This window comes from Nerophis lumbriciformis, linkage group LG02, assembly GCF_033978685.3.
Source record: "Nerophis lumbriciformis linkage group LG02, RoL_Nlum_v2.1, whole genome shotgun sequence".
Taxonomy (NCBI): domain Eukaryota; kingdom Metazoa; phylum Chordata; class Actinopteri; order Syngnathiformes; family Syngnathidae; genus Nerophis; species Nerophis lumbriciformis.
Genome location: NC_084549.2, coordinates 27,391,878 through 27,413,648, shown reverse-complemented (window position 1 = coordinate 27,413,648; position 21,771 = coordinate 27,391,878). Strand labels below are relative to the sequence as shown.

The window sequence follows — 21,771 nt, the reverse complement described above, 5'->3', positions numbered from 1 at the left end:
TATCTAGAAAGTATAAATAACGACAAATGAAGATAGGATACTATTAATCACAACATGTAAGTGTAAAAAAAATGTCATAATATACTTGGTCTAGTTTTCAACAAAGAAAACAATTGTTTGTATTGTACCATATGTCCCAGCAAGAAATCTGCGTTTTCAGAACTCCGACTTATTAGTGATTCCCAGAGCCCAAAAAAAGTCTGCGGTAACAGTTAAAGATGCTACTTCAGTAGAAGCATTTAAGTCCCATCTTAAAACTCATTTGTGTACTCTAGCCTTTAAATAGACCCCCCTTTTAGACCAGTTGATCTGCCGCCTCTTTTGTTTTTTGCTCTGCCCTGCATGGAGACGTCATCAGGTGACCACAGATCAATCAATCAATCAATGTTTATTTATATAGCCCTAAATCACAAGTGTCTCAAAGGGCTGCACAAGCCACAACGACATCCTCGGTTCAGATCCCACAGATAAAGCTCTGGCTGTTCAAAGTCGGGACCCAGGGTGGACCACTCCTCTGTGCATCAGTTGGGGACGTCTCTGAGCTGCTGACTTGTCTCCATTCAAGATGATCCATCGGTGGCCCCACCATGGACTGAGACCATTGCACCGGTCGCCCGGGGGGTTCCCACATCTTCGGTCCCCGCCGAGGTTTCTCATTGTGCCCATTGGGTTGAGTTTTTTCTTGCCCTGATGTGGGATCTGAGCCGAGGATGTCGTTGTGGCTTGTGCAGCCCTTTGAGACATTTGTGATTAAGGGCTATACAAATAAACGTTGATTGATTGATTGATTGATTGATAATATGAGAACCTCTCTGTGCAGCAAAATAGCCTTTTGATATTTTTTTCGCTGACATTGTGTGCAGGCTAAAACATGAGTGCCATTTATTGCGTTGTATTCATGCCAGAGGTAGTAAAAGCAAAGTTTGAGCAGGGACATAATTAAACCGTAAGCGTTGCAAGTACAAACGTGTAAACATGCCTGCATATTGCTAAGTCTCAGAAAGAGGGAGGAGAAAACCTATAGGTATGTAAGGAAAATGACTGAAGAAGCAATCAATAAGTTTAGGAAGGCCTTATTTGAAGCAGGCTGGAATGAGGTGCATGTGGGAGAGGCAAATGCTGCATATGAGGCTGTTCTTAATATATATTTATTATTGTATGAAAAGCATCGTCCGAATGTTTGGAAACAAAGAGACAGCTACAATAAAAAGCCTTGGATTATAAAGGGACTACAGAATGCTTGTAAAAAGAAAAACAAACTTTATAGAGACTTCATAAAAGTAAGAACAAAGGATGCTGAAACGAAATATAAGGTTTACAAATTTCCCCCTCTGTCTTCCTTTTTTTTGTCTTTCTATCCCCTCCTGCTCCGGTCCGGCTGCGCCAAATAATAATATAAATCCATTTAATAAAGTTGAATACAAATAAGGAAACAAGAGAAGTATCCCACATTTCTCTTTTGTAAATTAAATCTGTACAGCAACTATGGGCATCTACTGTACGTCAACAATATAATTTGCCCGAGTAGTTAGACAGGACAAAATAGAAATAAAAAAAAGATTGCAGAGCATCTTAAAAACTAAATTCACAAGACCTGCACTCCATGAACATTTCAAGAAGTACAATTCACACTCAACCTTATTGAGTGTTTAGCTGAAATGCTACAATTGTTTTAAATGTTGAATAATACATTACTAAAATTGTCACATGAAGAAACAAACTAGTTTTATTCTGGATTGGCGGGTAAGCTCACCTATGCGTACAACAAAAGTAGAGTAAGCGGTCTTGCAGTTTCCGAGATATAATGAGATGTCAGTCCATGCAAAGCTTTAAAACCAAACAGCAAAATTTTAAAATAAATTCTAAAATGAACAGGGAGCCAGTGCAAAGTCTCAAGAATTGGGGTTATATGCTCGCGTTTCCTCGCCCCTGTTAAAAGTCGTGCTGCCGCGTTCTGGACTAACTGCAACCAGGAGAGAGCTTTTTGGCTAATGCCAGCATAAAGTGCATTGCAGTAGTCCAGGCGACTTGAAATAAAATTAAACCACAGGGTTTTCAACGTGTCTTGTTGTCTACCTTGCAAAGGTAAATTGTGTCCATAAGTCTTCTCTATCTTCCAGGGGTAGAAGACATATTGTAATGATGTGTGTAACAATACAGAATAAGGATGTAACGATATGTGAATTTCATATCACAGTTATTGTGACCAAAATTATCACGGTTAACATTGTGGAATGTGCTCAAAACGCTTTTTAAACATTACTTAAATAAATAGACACACTGTTAGAAAAGCCACTGTTTTGCATTTCTTATGTTTGTTATGTTTCACTGAAGTGTTTTAGTCTTAGTATTTTATCTGTTTTAATAGCTAATCTTTTATTGTTGTACTGTAAAAATGTGTTTGTACAGTAGCTCTTTAAGATTTATTAAGATGAAAAATGCGTAACAAATATCAATCAATCAATCACTGTTTATTTATATAGCCCTAAATCACAAGTGTCTCAAAGGGTTGCATAAGCCACAACGACATCCTCGGTACAGAGCCCACATAAGGGCAAGGAAAAACTCACCCCAGTGGGACGTCGATGTGAATGACTATGAGAAACCTTGGAGAGGACCGCATATGTGGTTAACCCCCCCCCTCTTGGGGAGACCGAATGCAATGGATGTCGAGTGGGTCTGACATAATATTGTGAGAGTCCAGTCCATAGTGGATCCAACATAATAGTGAGAGTCCAGTCCATAGTGGGTCAGCAGGAAACCATCCCGAGCGGATATAATACATAATATGTATTCTAATCATGTATCAGTTCTGGCGGGCGTTGTGTCTGTCCTCTCTGTTCAGTGGTACTTGAACGCACCATAAAAACACCCCAGTGTCTTTTCCTCTGAGGAAAGTTGGATCTTGATAATAATTAATAATGTCAGTTGTCCTCATGCTGAAAACTTTTTACTACAAAAAATATCAAAAACAGTAAGGCACGTGTCACGGCTTGTCACACCACGCCGTGCCTTATTTTGAGTTTCATTGAAATTTTCTTGGTGTAGTTTTAGCTCCTGTCTCGGCTATTATTTTGTGTTTTTTCACTTCCTGTTTTTCCATTTTCCTGCAGCAGCTTTACGCCTGCCTTCGAGCACTTTTCCCCTGGCAACAATCAAATTGTGAAACAATCCCACCAAACAGATTTAAATTACGAACAAAAATATACGGAATATTTCTGTAATGACTGTATATATTAATTTCAAAGAAAGATTCATTAGAGAGGAAACTGTCAAAATGCCGGTCTCTTAGATGAGGAAGAGCCTGCAGGGAAGATATGGTGTTCACCAGATGGGAAAACGGCAAATTGATTTAAAGGATACCTATTATGTAAAACCAATTTTTCTTACCTGTTCGTACCAGGTTTTGTCTCTTTGGGATCCCCACAAGTCCTGAACATTTGAAATCAAACCATGGAGGCATGGCGGAGATAATTATTAAACAATGTTGCCTTCTTCTAAACTTGTTCCAAATAAGGAGCTTTCGACTTGCCACAACTTGTGACGCTTTCCCACATGTGACGTCAGCGGCTATCTCCATACATGGTCAAAGTTTACCCAAAGAGCTTTGAGTGAGTCTGCTACATAGTCCGAAGTTGTACAATAGTCGCTAAGTTCCTTATTTTGTTTTTATCCTCTTGTTGTGGGGCAGACTTGCTGGTACATGCACATGCATTTCTAAAACAATGTTCAAACTCACATCCGTCAGTAAACTCGATATGGAAGTGATAAAAACTACAACATGGCTGACGGGAAGACGACACTGTCAGACACAGTAGAGGCCCGCAATAAGACTGCCCACAAAACAGCGCATCCTGAAGAGACAGTCAGAAAGTGGCTTGATCTGTTAAACAAAAGTGTGACCAAAAAAACACTATTAGATGTTATGTAGCCCACAAGGAAGTGCTTTAAAGGCCTACTGAAACCCACTACTACCGACCACGCAGTCTGATAGTTTATATATCAATGATGAAATCTTAACATTGCAACACATGCCAATATGGCCGGGTTAGCTTACTAAAGTGCAATTTTAAATTTTGCGCGAAATATCCTGCTGAAAACGTCTCAGTATGATGACGTCAGCGCGTGACGTCACGGATTGTGGAGGACATTTTGGGACAGCATGGTGGCCAGCTATTAAGTCGTCTGTTTTCATTGCAAATTTCCACAGTTTTCTGGACATCTGTGTTGGTGAATCTTTTGCAATTTGTTCAATGAACAATGAAGACAGCAAAGAAGAAAGCTGTAGGTGGGAAGCGGTGTATTGCGGCAGGTGTTGTGCCGGATAACGCACCCCCGCCGTAGAATGCACCCCCTGACTGTTTTGCCGGATAACACAGCCGGTGTTTCATTGTTTACATTCCCGAAAGATGACCGTCAAGCTTTACCATTGGCCTGTGGAGAACTGGGACAACAGAGACTCTTACCAGGAGGACTATGAGTTGGATACGCAGACACGGTGCCGTGAGTACGCATGCAGCTGCGGCTTCCAAACATTTGATCGCTTGCCCGTACGTGCGTGCCGCTATGTGCATGTCACGTACGTAACTTTGGGGACTTTGGGGAAATATATGTGCTGTATGAACTTTGGGGAGGTGAACGGTACCTTGGGCTGTGGGATTGAGTGTGTTGTGCAGGTGTTTGAGTTGTATTGGCGGGTTATATGGACGGGAGGGGGGAGGTGTTTGTTATGCGGGATTAATTTGTGGCATATTAAATATAAGCCTGGTTGTGTTGTGGCTAATAGAGTATATATATGTCTTGTGTTTATTTACTGTTTTAGTCATTCCCAGCTGAATATCAGGTCCCACCCGCCTCTCACAGCATCTTCCCTATCTGAATCGCTCCCACTGCCCTCTAGTCCTTCACTCTCACTTTCCTCATCCACAAATCTTTCATCCTCGCTCAAATTAATGGGGAAATCGTCGCTTTCTCGGTCCGAATCGCTCTCGCTGCTGGTGGCCATGATTGTAAACAATGTGCAGATGTGAGGAGCTCCACAACCTGTGACGTCACGCTACTCGTCTGCTACTTCCGGTACAGGCAAGGCTTTTTTATCAGCGACCAAACGTTGCGAACTTTATCGTCGATGTTCTCTACTAAATTATTTCATCAAAAATATGGCAACATCGCGAAATGATCAAGTATGACACAGAATAGAAAATCCGCGCGAAAATCGCATCTCAGTAGGCCTTTAAATGTAGAAGACAAATCACAATAGACCACTTTAATATGTATTAGTCAATGCTGGAAAACATGTGTGTATCAGGGTGCAGATGCAAAGTGATCTCTGTCTACTTAAAGGTAAACTAAAGATCAATACAAGTGGCAATGAAAAGGGGTAAACTGGTAAATACAATAGTGTGAGTACAGGCAGGTCATAACATACAAGTTCAGTCAAGTTGTCCCATTTCCTCTGAAAACCAAAGATGAAGTTAGCTGTCATGGTCATAATGGTGAAGACAATCATATCACCAGCAACGACCGCCTCAGAGCAGACTGTACCCCACGCTTGATGCCAGGACAAATTGTGCACCAAAATTCATATTGTGGCTACAAAAGGCCATCTGCAGGAAGACGATCCAGAAGGGGTATTTGCAAGTGGCAATAATCATCTAGATAAGCCATCAGAAGAGCTTTTACCACGGAAACCAAAGTCAACAGGAACAAGGACAACCAAACCCCCCCTCTGGAAAAGTATATCAGTCCTTGGGGAGAAGGAAAGGACAGATATTTTGCAAGGAGCCAGACGTAGCAGGATGTCTCCCTTTCCCTAATTGTGACCATGAGGAAATTGTATTTCTATGCATCAAAAAATCACACTGTAAAATAAATATAAGACTGTAAATCGGAAAATTGACTTGGTCAGCTTTATTAGAGATTAAATTAACATTTGTAGGAGAAAAACTTATCCTGCCTTCAAAAGGGAAAATGTTCAACTTTGTAGCTTTACTATATATAGTAAATAAAAAATATTGACTTACAAAGAAAACTCAAAATACACTATATTGCCAAAAGTATTTGGCCACCTGCCTTAACTTACATATGAACTTGAAGTGCCATCCCATTCCTAACCCATAGGGTTCAATATGATGTCGGTCCACCTTTTGCAGCTATTACAGCTTCAACTCTTCTGGGACATACTTGCCAACCTTGAGACCTTCGAATTCGGGAGATGTGGGGTGGCGGGGGGTGGTTTGATGGTAGCGGGGGTGTATATTGTAGCCCGGAAGAGTTAGGGCTGCAAGGGATTCTGGGTATTTGTTCTGTTGTGTTTATGTTGTGTTATGGTGCGGATGTTCTCCCGAAATATGTTTGTCATTCTTGTTTGGTGTGGGTTCACAGTGTGGCGCATATTTGTAACAGTGTTAAAGTTGTTTATACGGCCACCATCAGTGTGACCTGTATGGCTGTTGATCAAGTATGTCTTGCAGTCACTTACTGTATGTGTGTCTGCAGAAGCCGCATATATTATGTGGCACGCTGTTTGTATGGTGAAAAAGCGGACGCGACGACAGGTTGTAGAGGACGCTAAAGGCAGTGCCATCACGGCACGCCCTTAATATTGTTGAAAAATCGGGAGAAATTCGGGAGAATGGTCGCCCTGGGAGATTTTCGGGAAGGACACTGAAATTCGGGAGTCTCCCGGAAAAATCGGGAGGGTTGGCAAGTATGTTCTGGGAAGGCTGTCCACAAGGTTGCCGAGTATGTTTATTGGAATGTTCGACCATTCTTCCAAAAGCCTGGCTCTAAGTCTCTATTCTAATTCATCCCAAAGATGTTCTATCGGGTTCAGTTCAGGACTCTGTGCAGGCCAGTCAAGTTCATCCACACCAGACTCTGTCATCCATGTCTTTATGGACCTTGCTTTGTGCACTGGTGCACAGTCATGTTGGAAAAGGAAGGGGCCCGCTCCAAACTGTTCCCACAAGGTTGGGAGCATGGAATTGTCCAAAATGTTTTGGTATCCTGGCGCATTCAAAGTTCCTTTCACTGGAACTAAGGGGCCAAGCCCAACTCCTGAAAAACAACCACACACCATAATTCCTGCTCCACCAAATTTCACACTTGGCACAATGCAGTCCGAAATGTACCGTTCTCCTCCCAGACTTGTCCATCAGATTGCCAGATGGAAAAGTGTGATTCATCACTCTAGAGAACTGTGCTTTACACCACTGCATCTGACGCTTTGCATTGGACTTGGTGATGTATGGCTTAGATGCAGCTGCTCGGCCATGGAAAGCCATTCCATGAAGCTCTCTCCGTACTGTACGTGGGCTAATTGGAAGGTCACATGAAGTTTGGAGCTCTGTAGCAACTGACTGTGCAGAAAGTCTTTGCACTATGCTGAACATTTTAATTTCCCCTCTGGGATTAATAAAGCATTTCTGATTCTCATTCTGATTCTGATTCAGCATCCGCTGACCCCTCTCTGTCAGTTTATGTGGCCTACCACTTTGTGGCTGAGTTGCTGTTGTTCCCAAACTCTTACATTTTCTAATAATAAAGCTGACAGTTGACTTTGGGATATTTAGGAGCGAGGAAATTTTATGAGTGGATTTGTTGCACAGGTGGCATCCTATGACAGTTCCACGCTGGAAATCACTGAGCTCCGGAGAGCGGCCCATTCTTTCACAAATGTTTGTAGAAACAGTGCTTGATTTTATACACATGTGGTGGGGCCAAGTGATTAGGACACCTGATTCTGATCATTTGGATGGGTGGCCAAATACTTTTGGCAATACAGTGTATATGAAGCAGTAGTTCTGTCAGTGTTACTCTATTCATCTGAGACATGGCAAATGACAGCTAAGGACAAGAAGAAGGTGGATAACTTTCACCATAGGTGTCCACGAGGATTTTTAGGAATATCATACATGATATAGTTTGACCACAAGTAGCCAACAGCAGCTCACTTAGTTTAACTCTGATCTAACCTTAAACCAGATTCACTGCAGTGGAAAATAAGTAACCGCATCAAGTTCTGACACGCAAGCAGCTAGCAATAAATATGGCTTTGATCTTTTTTTCCAACCCCCTAACTTTGGAATGCTGCCAGTGTGGAAAGATTTGACAGACAGACAAAGAAAAACGCAGCAACTACTCCACAGTAGTGGAATGCTAACAATGTCTTACCTGAAGTGTATATATTGGTGGATTTGCTCACCCTCACAGAGCCACATCCAGTTCAGGTGTTTTGGAGCTTGCGTCATCTGATGAAGTGGACCAATTTAAATCTAAATATAGCTAGGTGAGCTGCAGGAGTCGAAGAGCCTTGTAAACAAAGTGAGTGATAACATCTTTACATAATCTTCCTGTATTCTCTGTGTCATTTCCAGCTGAACTATACCCACAAACAAACAAAGAAAATCACTCTCAATTGGATAATTGTGAGCTTGACTGTATTTACGATTGTAAATTATTTTTTAAAGGTTTTCTAGGAGATTTAATTTGTAGGATTTATTTTGAAAATCAATTCTCATCCGGCGTGCTTAAGGGAAGCGCAAATAAAATCAAAAGTAAATATACATATTAAATAAATACATCCACACAAAATGAAAAAATAATACAAATTATGTGTTTAACATGTACAGATTGTATTGATTAAAAAAAAGAAAAACTTAATAAATAATAATGAGCCAGTCTGTTGAACGGCTCTTTGAAAGGAACGGCTCTTCCAGATCCGGCTACATTCAAAAAGCCATAAATCCCATCCAGGAAACAAGTACAGAGATCTGCGTGGCACAAAAATAATAAAGTGATTTGTTTTGCAGATTGATGACATCTGAACTGCTGAATTATTTCAAAGTAATGACAGGAAAGTCAATGTTTAAAGCAATCTGTAGTGCCCAAAGATGAAGATTTTGCAAAAAGAACAAGTACTGATTGCAGAGAGAGTTCTGCTGAAATATTTACCCAGGAGTTTTCAGGTATACCTGCCAACATTTGAACATTTTCATCAATCCTTTACTGGAAAAAATAATCAAAATTGTTTTTGCTTGTAAATCACAGCTGATTCATTTCTATCTTTGTAGGTCTATGGATACTTATGTGGTTTCAATCGAAACAAACCAAGTAATGTACAGTTTATCGTTGATCAGTGGCCAGATTTTCAGGTCATCATGTCTCGTCCTGACCGAGAGGTGAGTCTGTATCCCAATATAACAACATTATATTATAATATTATCCATTGGTTTCATACCCATTGATGACAATATTTTGTTTCTGTTGATTCACATAAAGCAAGAACATACGTTTGTGCCAGACACGAAAATTTACTGCACGGATGAGCAGGTTTTGAAAAAAATGCTAACGCAGGAAGATATAATCGACTGGAGCACTTATATTCCTGGAGGTAAGGAACATTCATTATACAAGACAAGTTTGGTTGTTTTTTGCAAGCCATGATCCTGCGCTGTGTATTGAGAAAAAGAAGAAGAACAACAACAACAACAACAACAAAAAAAGTATTTGCTCCATGTCCTGAAATGTAGCCTGGAGCTCTGCCCACTGTCCGCCATTCAGCTACAGACACAGGAATTGTCAATTTGATGTTGTTTTACATCAGAAACAAAGCTAACTTAGCATGATGTTGCTGTCAAAATGTGATTGTAGTGTTAGCCCAGACTCTCACATTGCTATGCTACAGTTGCTAACGTTTGTGTCCTCCATTCCTTGTGTTATGTTGTTGTTATCTTAAATGTGTTATTTACTACGCTGGACACGTTCAGCTTTACAGTCAGTGATGTGAGCTCAGGAGAGGCTGAAGAGAACAGAACCATACCTGTTAAAATCATCATGAAGCAAAATTATCATCATGAAAAATGATAAACATAAATTGAATAGTATTTCATAAACAAATATTGTATTTGTATTCATGTATGACATAGTGATTTAATTGTTTTAATTAATTTGTCAATGTATCTGTGTTTTAAATGTATTTTGTAAATTAGTCATTGTGTTGGTTCTTCCTATGTTTAGCTTTTAGTTCCTGTCCTGCGCTCTTATTTTCTAATGTTCACTTCCTATTCATTGTTATGCAGCATCTTTACTTTGTCTGCCAGCGCACCTGCACTCAGTGTGTAATAAGGTGTATTTATGTTCAGCTTTGAGTGCTGATACAGATACAGTGTCTAACTATATACTGAAGCACAGGGGTGTCAAACTCATTTTAGATCGGGGGCCACATGGAGAAAAATGTACTACCAAGTGGGCCGGACTGGTAAAATCCCGGCACGATAACTTAAAAATAAAGACAACTTCAGATTGTTTTCTTTGTTTAAAAATAAAACAAGCACATTCTGAAATTGTACAAATCATAATGTTGTTGTTGGGGTTTTTTTTTACAATTACCTGTATATATACTTTATTTGTCGTTATTTATATTTTCTAAAGAAATCATGTGATAATGTTCATCAGTCAACTCATTGGTGTTAATTTTCATTCTATCAAGATAAAAAAATTATATCACAATCAAATTACAGTATGTTATTCATGTACCGGTAGTTTGATCATTTTCCTTGACTGGTGCACTAACATCTTGTGGTTTATTTTGTACATATGTAGCATCATCTACAAACCCCGTTTCCATATGAGTTGGGAAATTGTGTTAGATGTAAATATAAACGGAATACAATGATTTGCAAATCCTTTTCAACCCATATTCAATTGAATGCACTACAAAGACAAGATATTTGATGTTCAAACTCATAAACTTTTTTTTTTTTTGCAAACAATAATTAACTTAGAATTTCATGGCTGCAACACGTGCCAAAGTAGTTGGGAAAGGGCATGTCCACCACTGTGTTACATGGCCTTTCCTTTTAACAACACTCAGTAAACGCTTGGGAACTGAGGAGACACATTTTTTAAGCTTCTCAGGTGGAATTCTTTCCCATTCTTGCTTGATGTACAGCTTAAGTTGTTCAACAGTCCGGGGGTCTCCGTTGTGGTATTTTAGGCTTCATAATGCGCCACACATTTTCAATGGGAGACAGGTGTGGACTACAGACAGGCCAGTCTAGTACCCGCACTCTTTTACTATGAAGCTACGTTGATGTAACACGTGGCTTGGCATTGTCTTGCTGAAATAAGCAGGGGCGTCCATGGTAACGTTGCTTGGATGGCAACATATGTTGCTCCAAAACCTGTATGTACCTTTTCAGCATTAATGGCGCCTTCACAGATGTGTAAGTTACCCATGTCTTGGGCACTAATACACCCCCATACCATCACAGAGGCTGGCTTTTCAACTTTGCGCCTATAACAATTCGGATGGTTCTTTTCCTCTTTGGTCCGGAGGACACGACGTCCACAATTTCCAAAAACAATTTGAAATGTGGACTCTTCAGACCACAGAACACTTTTCCACTTTGCATCAGTCCGTCTTAGATGAACTCAGGCTCAGCGAAGCCGACGGCGTTTCTGGGTGTTGTTGATAAACGGTTTTTGCCTTGCTTAGGAGAGTTTTGACTTGCACTTACAGATGTAGCCACCAACTATAGTTACTGACAGTGGGTTTCTGAAGTGTTCCTGAGCCCATGTGGTGATATCCTTCACACACTGATGTCGCTTGTTGATGCAGTACAGCCTGAGGGATCAAAGGTCACGGGCTTAGCTGCTTACGTGCAGTGATTTCTCCAGATTCTCTGAACCCTTTGATGATATTATGGACCGTAGATGGTGAAATCCCTAAATTCCTTGCAATAGCAGATTGAGAAAGGTTTTTCTCAAACTGTTCAACAATTTGCTCACGCATTTGTTGACAAAGTGGTGACCCTCGCCCCATCCTTGTTTGTGAATGACTGAGCATTTCATGGAATCTACTTTTATACCCAATCATTGCACCCACCTGTTCCCAATTTGCCTGTTCACCTGTGGGATGTTACAAATAAGTGTTTGATGAGCATTCCTCAACTGTATCAGTATTTATTGCCACCTTTCCCAACTTCTTTGTCACGTGTTGCTGGCATCAAATTCTAAAGTTAATGATTATTTGCAAAAAAAAAAAAAGTTTATCAGTTTGAACATCAAATATGTTTTCTTTGTAGCATATTCAACTGAATATGGGTTGAAAATGATTTGCAAATCATTGTATTCCGTTTATATTTACATCTAACACAATTTCCCAACTCATATGGAAACGGGGTTTGTACAAAAATACAAAGAATTGCTATCGCGACATCCAGTGAACACATTTAGAACAGCTGTTTCTTCCATTCAAAAATTTCAGGTTAATTTTTATACTTAGCAAACTCATCCCGCGGGCCGGATAAAACCTGTTCGCGGGCCTGATCCGGCCCGAGGGCCATACGTTTGACACACCTGCTGTAGTACGTACAGTAATGTCTTAAATGTACCTAGAACATCATTATTCTCTCTGAACTGTCTAAATTCCAGCATCAAGGCTTACTAGATGTACATTTTATTGCAGCGTGTAATGCTTCTTTCACATCCATGCTCAAAGAAGTTTCAACCAAGAGACAAGTCAGCTACAGACGCTTGTTAGTGACACATTCTATGTATTTGCCAGACAGTACCTTTCTGCCTAAACCAACTTTTGGCAGGTTAGTTGATTAAAAAAACACTCAAACATACAATTTAGTGTATTTGTTTATTTATTAACAAGAAACCACTGCAACATTTTCGTCTTTGTTTCTACAGTGAGGTTGAATCCAAGATTTCATCTCTCAATCTCTCCCATGTTGACCTGGTGAATCGAACCTGGAAGTATGGCGGGGATGAACGTGGATACAACTATATTACGTTTCTCATCAGCAACTTCCCATCGTGCTGCATCACTGATGATCAGGGTCAGCCCGTATCCTGGATTCTGGTGTATGACTACTTGGCAATGGGGCTTATGTATACGCTGCCCAAGTACAGACGAAAAGGCTATGCCAAAGTGTTGGCCCATGCCATGGTCCGCAGACTCCTTGCTGACGGCTTCCCAGTGTACTGCCAAATTGATGAGGAGAATGTTCAATCCAAAAAGCTTTTCAAAAACTTAGGATTTACTGAGGATCCGTCATACAGAGATGTATGCTTTGAGTACAACATCTAAAATGTTTGTCCTGTATAGAAGCTAACACTTAATCACTTTTCTGATGCAACTTACACAATAATCAGATAGATAATTAATAAAATAGATCAGTTTTCAGCGGTTTCCTGAATTGTGTTGATATAATAAATTGTCATGGCCAATCCAGAAGTACATTTAGGTCCTGATTTACAAGACAAAAATGCAAATATAATTACTTAACACACGCAGTGTAAATTAATCAACAGTCATCACCGTTTTGCTAGCACTATTTTGCGTTTTATTCAGCACGTGTCAGAAAGACGTGTACACTGACAGTTCCACACATGGCTGCAGGATCAGTGCTTGCGCTGCACAGACAGACGATGGTTAGACGAGAATCCTCTGTTCTCCATGTGTGTGTCTACATAATTGGATGGTCAGAAATAAAAAAAAATATTAGACGAATCGTCTTTTCAGCATCAAAATGTTATTATTTTGTAGCTGCTAGAGGACTTAAAAGGCTGATTAAACTTATTTCAATTGGTGCATTTTGGTGTCCTCTAGTATTTCTTATTGACGTTCGTTTTATTCACATTGAATATAAATTACTCAAATATTTCTCATATGAAAAACAATTCTTTCAGTATGCAATCTTTGCGTCTTGAGCTGAGTAAGTGCAGCCTCAATCCCTCCCATGCACCTTCAGCAGTAAAAGTTATGTCAATGTACCGTATTTTTCGGAGTATAAGTCGCACCGGAGTATAAGTCGCACCTGCCGAAAATGCATAATAAAGAAGGAAAAAAAACATATATAAGTCGCACTGGAGCTCGGCCAAACTATGAAAAAAACTGCGACTTATAGTCCGAAAATTACGGTAGATGCACTGCATGACTGCTTCTAAAATGCCCATAAAAAGTAGTACATTTCTCTTGCAAGGTTTAAAATATAGCAAAACGCATGATAACATGACTGTGCAGTAAATGAGATAGTCTCTCTGGTGTTGCCACTAAAGTATGTGCAAAATTGTACACGCAGTCTTAGTAGATCACACGCAACACATCCCCTAATAGTACACACTATTTTATAGTTTGTACACACTGTTTACGGGGTGGTATTTGGATCTTTGTAAATCAGGCCCAAAGTCGGCTGAAAACCTGCACCAAGATGGAAAGATTTTAATTTTGCATATAAACACAAAGGATCCCTGATAAAGAACAGTTTGGAACAGTTTTACATGATTCACAATATGATAAATATGTATAATGTGCATTAAGTAGGAACATGGTGTGTCATTATTTTATAAAACTGCAAACATGCAGTATTGCGGTAGGTGTTGGGTTTATTTTTAATGTTTAAAGTGGTGGTTTGTTATTAATAACTGATTGTGTGTGAATGAGATATTATTTGCATTAGGTGATGAAAGACAATGACTTTATTATCTAAGTGTATTCCCATGTACACTAAAATGTAATCACATCATAAAAATACAAACATGCAGTTTTGCAGTTTATATTGGGTTTATTTTTAATAACTAATTGTTTGTGAATGACCCCCTTATCATTTGCATTAGGTGATGACAGAAATGACTTTATATAGCCACATATACTGTACTGTATTCAATGTGCTCCAAAATGTAATGGTTTCTTGTTACACACACACCATCTATTCATCTAAAATAAAAGCATGCATTTCCAAAACTCATCTTGCTCATTTGTACCTTAACCTTATCCACTGAGAGACTACCGGTTGTTTAAAAAATATATATTATAGGTCCTTGGTGATTGTCACGTTCACCAGCCTGTAGTTTGTTAAACCAGTGGTCACCAACCTTTTTGATCCCAAGATCCCTGGTCTCAGCCAAAAACCAAAGCAATACCTACCAATGCGTCCAGACCGGCGGCTCACCTTTACGGGACCTTGTTTGTGGAAGACGGGGAAGAACTTCCAGCAGAGCACCCCATTGCTGGAGAGTGGAAGTCGGTTGATTGCTTGCTAGAAAGTGTGGGTGCATTTCTAATGATGCATTCCCAATATACAAGCACTCACATGCAGGAAGATGCTGGAGAGAGTCTGATGCGTTGCAACAGTCGGTCTTAATGCATTGTTGCAGCTCGATGATTAATGAGCACGTCATGTTATGCGCGTTTGCGAGATGAGCGGGTGAAGTGTGCCGCCATGCTTGGGGAGTGTAGCCGTGATGTCCAGAGCGGAGGATTTGAGACTGAAGAGAGAGCGGCGAGGCCTGCGGGTGTGTTCAGGGCTTAAAAAGCGTGCCTGTTTGCGAGTCTGTAATTCACTCTCCTGGTGGGGGTGTCACTGATGTCATATTAATACTTTTTTTTTTTTTATATAAAAATAAGTAGGTTTCCAACGATCGACTGGTTGGCGAGTCCTGATCTAAAGAGCATAAAGCTAAATGACTTAGACCAGTGATTCTCTAACTGTGGCTCCATCTAGTGGTAAGGCAAATAAGTCTGTAAGTATGTACTGTAGATGTTTGTACTTTGGGTATAATGTGACAGTGGCCAAAAATATCGAATATACTTGTTAAATAAAATGTCTGACTTTTTTAAATTAAATGTTGTTGCAATTTGTTGATGTTGTTTTGAAGTATTTTTCTGGTTTTGTCATCTTCGTCCGGACAGAAGGATGTCACGGCAGTGTAGCTGGATCAACAAGCGAGCGTCATTAAACAGGTCTGCAGTACCCGGAGGAACCTAGGTCAAACAAGTGAAGGACTCCTAAACTGGAGAAGCCAAACCACTAGTCTTATATTCCTATATATTATATATATTCCTATACATGACGCAATTCTGGTTAGTCGGTGCTTTATAGCTTTATATCACAAATAGGCCACACTTTGTAAACTTTACAGACTGTTATATACCAAGAATAGCAAGTTGTACTTCTTTGCCTTTATACATTTCTTAAAACCGAACCCTAACCCAAAACATTGTTTTTCTTTCATAAATTTAAAATATTTTTATATTGATATATAATGTAGGAACCAGAAATATTAATAACAGAAAGAAACAAACCTTTTTTGCGAATGTGTGTGAATGGGGGAGGGAGGTTTTTTGGGTTGCTGCACTAATTGTAAGTGTATCTTGTGTTTTTTATGTTGATTTAATTAAAAAATAAAAATATATATATATTTTTTTTACATTTCTTGTGCGGCCCGGTACCAATCGATCCACGGACCGGTGGTTGGGGACCACTGGACTAGAGTACATTCCTTTTTGCCGTCTTGTTCATTATCTTTGTGTTTGGTGACAGCGCGCAATGCGGGATCTCAGGCGCATGGCTTATTTAGACTTATTTAGACTTGTGTATTTAAAAGGTGGTGTGGCCAGCCAGTCGAACACGTGGGATTAATCCCACGTGGATTGGGATGTACAAAAGAAATGTTTGGATTAATGCGTGCACACATCTGAATTTTTTGTGTACGACATTTTCTGGATTTGAGCATACACCACTTTTTAGTAGCAAAATCTAAAATAGTCTTATTACATGAGGCCCCAGGTCGTTTCCATTTGTACTCTGGGGGCACCAGAAGGTTCCGGGAGTCTTTTTGTAGTCAATGTAGAAAATAAAATCCATTGACTTAACTTTGTCTCCCGTGTGCTATCAAATATGTTTTACCATCAGGTCGTAACACTCAGCTCTAGTCGCAGCATCTTTTTTACACAGAGGAAGTCAGTAGTTTTCTTTTTTTACTTTATTCAAATACACAAACAGTCAGAGTCAAGTCAACTGCAGGAAATGTGTTTTAATGCAGTATGCCCGGGTCTTGCACAGCTGCTAGCCACACTTGGTGCTGGAGCGACATGCCTCCTGACAACAACTTCAGCCATCCTCCTGTGTCTGTGCGGGGTTACTGCTGTTGGCTTAATAAACCAGAGTTCTATTGCCACACATCAGGCCTATCAATACAAATCCAATCAATTCTCATCCCTACTGACATCAAGGGTTTTTACAACAAGTACCAAGCCACGATTTGCATTGAGATCAAGTACGTATTTCCTTTGCTGAAATAAAATCGATGTATCAAACTAGGGATATTGCAGTGTTTCCCACACATTCATTTATTTGTGGCGGCCCGCCACGAAAGAATTACGTCCGCCACAAATGGATTTTTCGGCTTTTGACTCGCTCGACCGCTCATAAAAGCAATGTGACTGTCTGTGAATGTTGCTTGTAGTTACAACTCCGGTGCAGTAGGTGGCGGTAGCCTACTATGCATTGTAACTCCGCCAATAGCACTTAATTCACCTGGTGGGCCAGAAGAAGAAGAAGAAGAAGAAGAAGAAGAAGAAGAAGAAGAAGAAGACGACGAAGTAAAAGAAGAACGGACCGACCGGATCAAAATACGAGGGTAATATAAGTTATAGGTAGATAGGTTATAGCTGCATCGCTCGCGGCTCGTCATATATTTAACGTTAATCCGCGATTTCACCGAGCGTTTCACTGACGGTGAGCAGCCTGACGCTGCTTCATTAACACCGCCGCTGTTTGACTCGGGGGCCGCGGCAGACGCACGTAGTAACAGTCACGTGTTACAATACCGACGAGCTAACGTGTCCAGGTTATAACCCTGTTGTCAATAAACACACATGGACTGAAGCTAAATTGTCCACTGTCCACTGCAGCATGTGAATGCAATGAAAAGAATAAAATCTGAACCAACCAGCTGTTAAAATGTTGTCCAGGTTAATGTTTTGGCCATAAAGGCCCTTCATTTCAAGATTTCAACTGTGATCGGGCTTTAAACAGGTGGCTGACCTGTTCAGATGAGTGTAACTGCTACTGGTCAAATAATGTGAAATAGCATTTAATTTTACATTTATGCAATGCCATTTAAATGTAATTGTAGATAATAATAATAATAATAATAATAATAATAATAATAATAATAATAATAATAATAAATACTGTGTAGTGTTGTAAATAGTCAACGGGAAGGATTTTAGTAAGATATAAGCCATGAGCACTACACAGCCAGAAAAAAACCCAGGCAGGGCAAGTAAAAATATTGGGGCAAGTAGATTTGAGAAGTCGGGCAAGTAGAAAAAAAGCTTAACGTTGAACCCTGCATGTGTTGAGCTGCTGCCGCTTAAGGTTAGACGGCACTACATAGAGCGGTTCTGCTCGTTAGTAATAAATTCTAATGTTGGATGTTCACTCCTTCACATAGATGAGTATAGAAAAATATTTTCAACGGCCGAAAAGGGCTCGACTTGGAGAGGAGGTAGGCCTACAGTCCGGACCACAAGTGCGACCTGTTCAGCAGCAGCAGGAGGAGGAGGAGGAGGTTGACTGACTGTGGCAGGACACCTCTGCCTCTGTTTCACTTCATGTTGCTGGTAAATAATATGGTTGTAGTAGTAGGCTAAAGTTAAATTATTTAGTATTCACTAATTAAAGGGGCAGATCTTTAAGAGACATTTTAGCTTTTATATTTTATAAGATATATTTTTTCTAAGAACCACAATTAATAAATATATTTCAGTGAATCACTAATTGTTCAAATCTGTATATAAATATGTACATAAAATGTTGTAATTATATTCCAACTCCGCGTTCTTCTTGGTCATCGCCGCTGCCGCCGCCACCCCCCTAACCACACCACCACAAATAGATGCCTGTCCTGTGGGAAACACTGTATCGGCCGATAAATGTGTTAAAATGCAATATCGGAAATTTTCGGTATCGTTTTTTTTATTATCGGTATCGGGGTTTTTTTTGTTTTGTTTTTTTGTTTGTTTTATTTTTTTTATTAAATCAACATAAAAAAGCACAAGATACACTTACAATTAGTGCACCAACCCAAAAAACCTCCCTCCCCCATTTACACTCATTCACACTCATTCACACAAAAGGGTTGTTTCTTTCTGTTATTAATATTCTGGTTCCTACATTATATATCAATATATATCAATACAGCCTGCAAGGGATACAGTCCGTAAGCACACATGATTGTGCGTGCTGCTGGTCCACTAATAGCACTAACCTTTAACAGTTAATTTTACTAATTTTCATTAATTACTAGTTTCTATGTAACTGTTTTTATATTGTTTTACTTTCTTTTGTATTCAAGAAAATGTTATTAATTTATTTATCTTATTTTATTAGTTTTTTTAAAAAGTACCTTATCTTCACCATACCTGGTTGTCCAAATTAGGCATAATAATGTGTTAATTCCACGACTGTATATATCGGTTGATATCGGTATCGGTTGATATCGGTATCGGTAATTAAAGAGTTGGACAATAAGGCATAATAAAAGTGTCAATGCACAAATCAATGATTTAATCATCTTTATCTATTTTGTCAGAAAATGGTTGGTGCATGTGCAGTGGGGATATGGCACTTTATTCAATCATTAATATTGACAAACTTTTAGGATATCCGTATTTGGAATTAATATATGGAATGGATTAAGCAAAGAAGTTAAACAATGTACTAATATGATCCAGTTTAAGAGGTTGTTCAAATTAATAGTGCTTACAAACTACAAAGAATAATTATGAGAAATACATTCAACTTTATTGAAAACGGGATATTCTTCATCTCAGGATGTTAAAGGGGAACATTATCACAATTTCAGAAGGGTTAAAACCATTAAAAATCAGTTCCCAGTGGCTTATTTTATTTTTCGAAGTTTTTTTCAAAATTTTACCCATCACGCAATATCCCTAAGAAAAGCTTCAAAGTGCCTGATTTTAACCATCGTTATATACACCCGTCCATTTTCCTGTGACGTCACATAGTGATGCCAACTCAAACAAACATGGCGCTTAGAACAGCAAGCTATAGCGACATTAGCTCGGATTCAGACTCGGATTTCAGCGGCTTAAGCGATTCAACAGATTACGCATGTATTGAAACGGATGGTTGTAGTGTGGAGGCAGGTAGCGAAAACGAAATTGAAGAATAAACTGAAGCTATTGAGCCATATCGGTTTGAATCGTATGCAAGCGAAACCGGCGAAAACGACACAACAGCCAGTGACACGGGAGAAAGCGAGGACGAATTCGGCGATCGCCTTCTAACCAACGATTGGTATGTGTTTGTTTGGCATTAAAGGAAACTAACAACTATGAACTAGGTTTGCAGCATATGAAATACATTTGGCAACAACATGCACTTTGAGAGTGCAGACAGCCCAATTTTCATCAATTAATATATTCTGTAGACATACCCGCTCTTTTCTTGAAAGCTGATCTGTCTAGTTTTGGAGTTGATGTCAGCAGGGCAGGGAAGCTAGGGTCGATATTCTTCTCTTGATCACCTTCGGTGGCATAAGGGACGGTGTGAGCCAAGACATCCAGGGGGTTTAGCTCGCTCGTCTGCGGGAACAAACTGCCGCCATTGCTTGCCGTGCTACCGAGGTCCTTTGTCCCTGAATTGCTCACACACTCCGGCAGATTCAATGGGGGTCTGGCGGCAGATTTCTTTGACTTCATCGTTGGAAATGCATCTGCTTTGAGTGTCGCAGGATATCCACACATTCTTGTCATCTCTGTCGTAGCATAGCTTTCGTCGGTAAAGTGTGCGGAACAAACGTCCAATTTCTTGCCACTTTCGCATCTTTGGGCCACTGGTGCAACTTGAATCCGTCCCTGTTCGTGTTGTTACACCCTCCGACAACACACCGACGAGGCATGATGTCTCCAAGGTACGGAAAACAGTCGAAAAAACGGAAAATAACAGAGCTGATTTGACACGGTGTTTGTAATGTGTTTGAGAAAATGGCGGATTGCTTCCCGATGTGACGTCACAACGTGACGTCATCACTCCGAGAGCGAATAACAGAAAGGCGTTTAATTCGCCAAAATTCACCCATTTAGAGTTCGGAAATCGGTTAAAAAAATATATGGTCTTTTTTCTGCAACATCAAGGTATATATTGACGCTTACATAGTTCTGGTGATAATGTTCCCCTTTAATAATGACTGACTTAAGTATCTATTGCAATTACTGCTGTATTAATCATTCAATGATGTAATTGTGTTACAAAAAGAAGACAGTAAATGAACATATGTAATTGTAAACGCTCCGAAGTGGGAAAGGAGTCGGATTAAATAAGTTTTGTTTCCTCCTACTCCCCAGATCTGGGCCCACATCCGGGCAAGAAAAAACTCAAAACCTGAAATGGGAAAAAGCAGAAATCTTGGTAAGGGGCCGCAGATGTGGGGAACCCACTCCTGGATGCCAAGTGGGTAACAGTTATTAAATTGTTCATGATAATGTGAGAGTCCACACCATTTGAATGTTAGCAGAGGATGGGGATCTTCTTGCATGAACCCAAGTCGGCAACGCAGAGACGTCATCGACCGATGCATAGAAGAGTCATCCACCCCGGGTCATGACTTGGAACAGCTGGCGCCTGCTCCAGACTGGTACCTCTCTAGGGATTATCCGTGGCCACCTGCTATCCTCTCCATGCAGGAGAGGGGGGCAAGAAAGACAAGCGGCAGGTCAACTCGTCTAAAACAGAATATTTAAAAGCTCCAGCTGTGATTCTCAAACTGTGGTTGCCTCCATCTGGTGGTACACCAAAGACTCCCTTGATTACCTTGACTGTTGCAGTGGTCAAAATATTAAATATACTTGTCAAATTAAACCTCTGCCTTGTTTTTAATAAATATTTAGACCTATTACGCTACTGTATTTCAATGTTGGTCATTATGGTGGTGGAGTTAGGGCTG

At 40.0% G+C, this 21,771-nt stretch overlaps 1 protein-coding gene across 1 annotated transcript; it reads left to right on the top strand.

Moving 5' to 3' along the window:
* The first annotated feature begins 8,230 nt into the window (after nucleotides 1–8,230).
* Nucleotides 8,231–13,208, top strand: LOC133607242 (glycine N-acyltransferase-like protein 3). The gene is made up of 6 exons (XM_061961759.1): nucleotides 8,231–8,325; nucleotides 8,814–8,969; nucleotides 9,075–9,182; nucleotides 9,283–9,394; nucleotides 12,473–12,605; nucleotides 12,703–13,208. The coding sequence occupies exons 2-6, from the start codon at nucleotides 8,895–8,897 to the stop codon at nucleotides 13,100–13,102; spliced, it is 828 nt and encodes a 275-aa protein (XP_061817743.1). The 5' UTR covers nucleotides 8,231–8,325; nucleotides 8,814–8,894; the 3' UTR covers nucleotides 13,103–13,208.
* The last annotated feature ends 8,563 nt before the right edge of the window (nucleotides 13,209–21,771 follow it).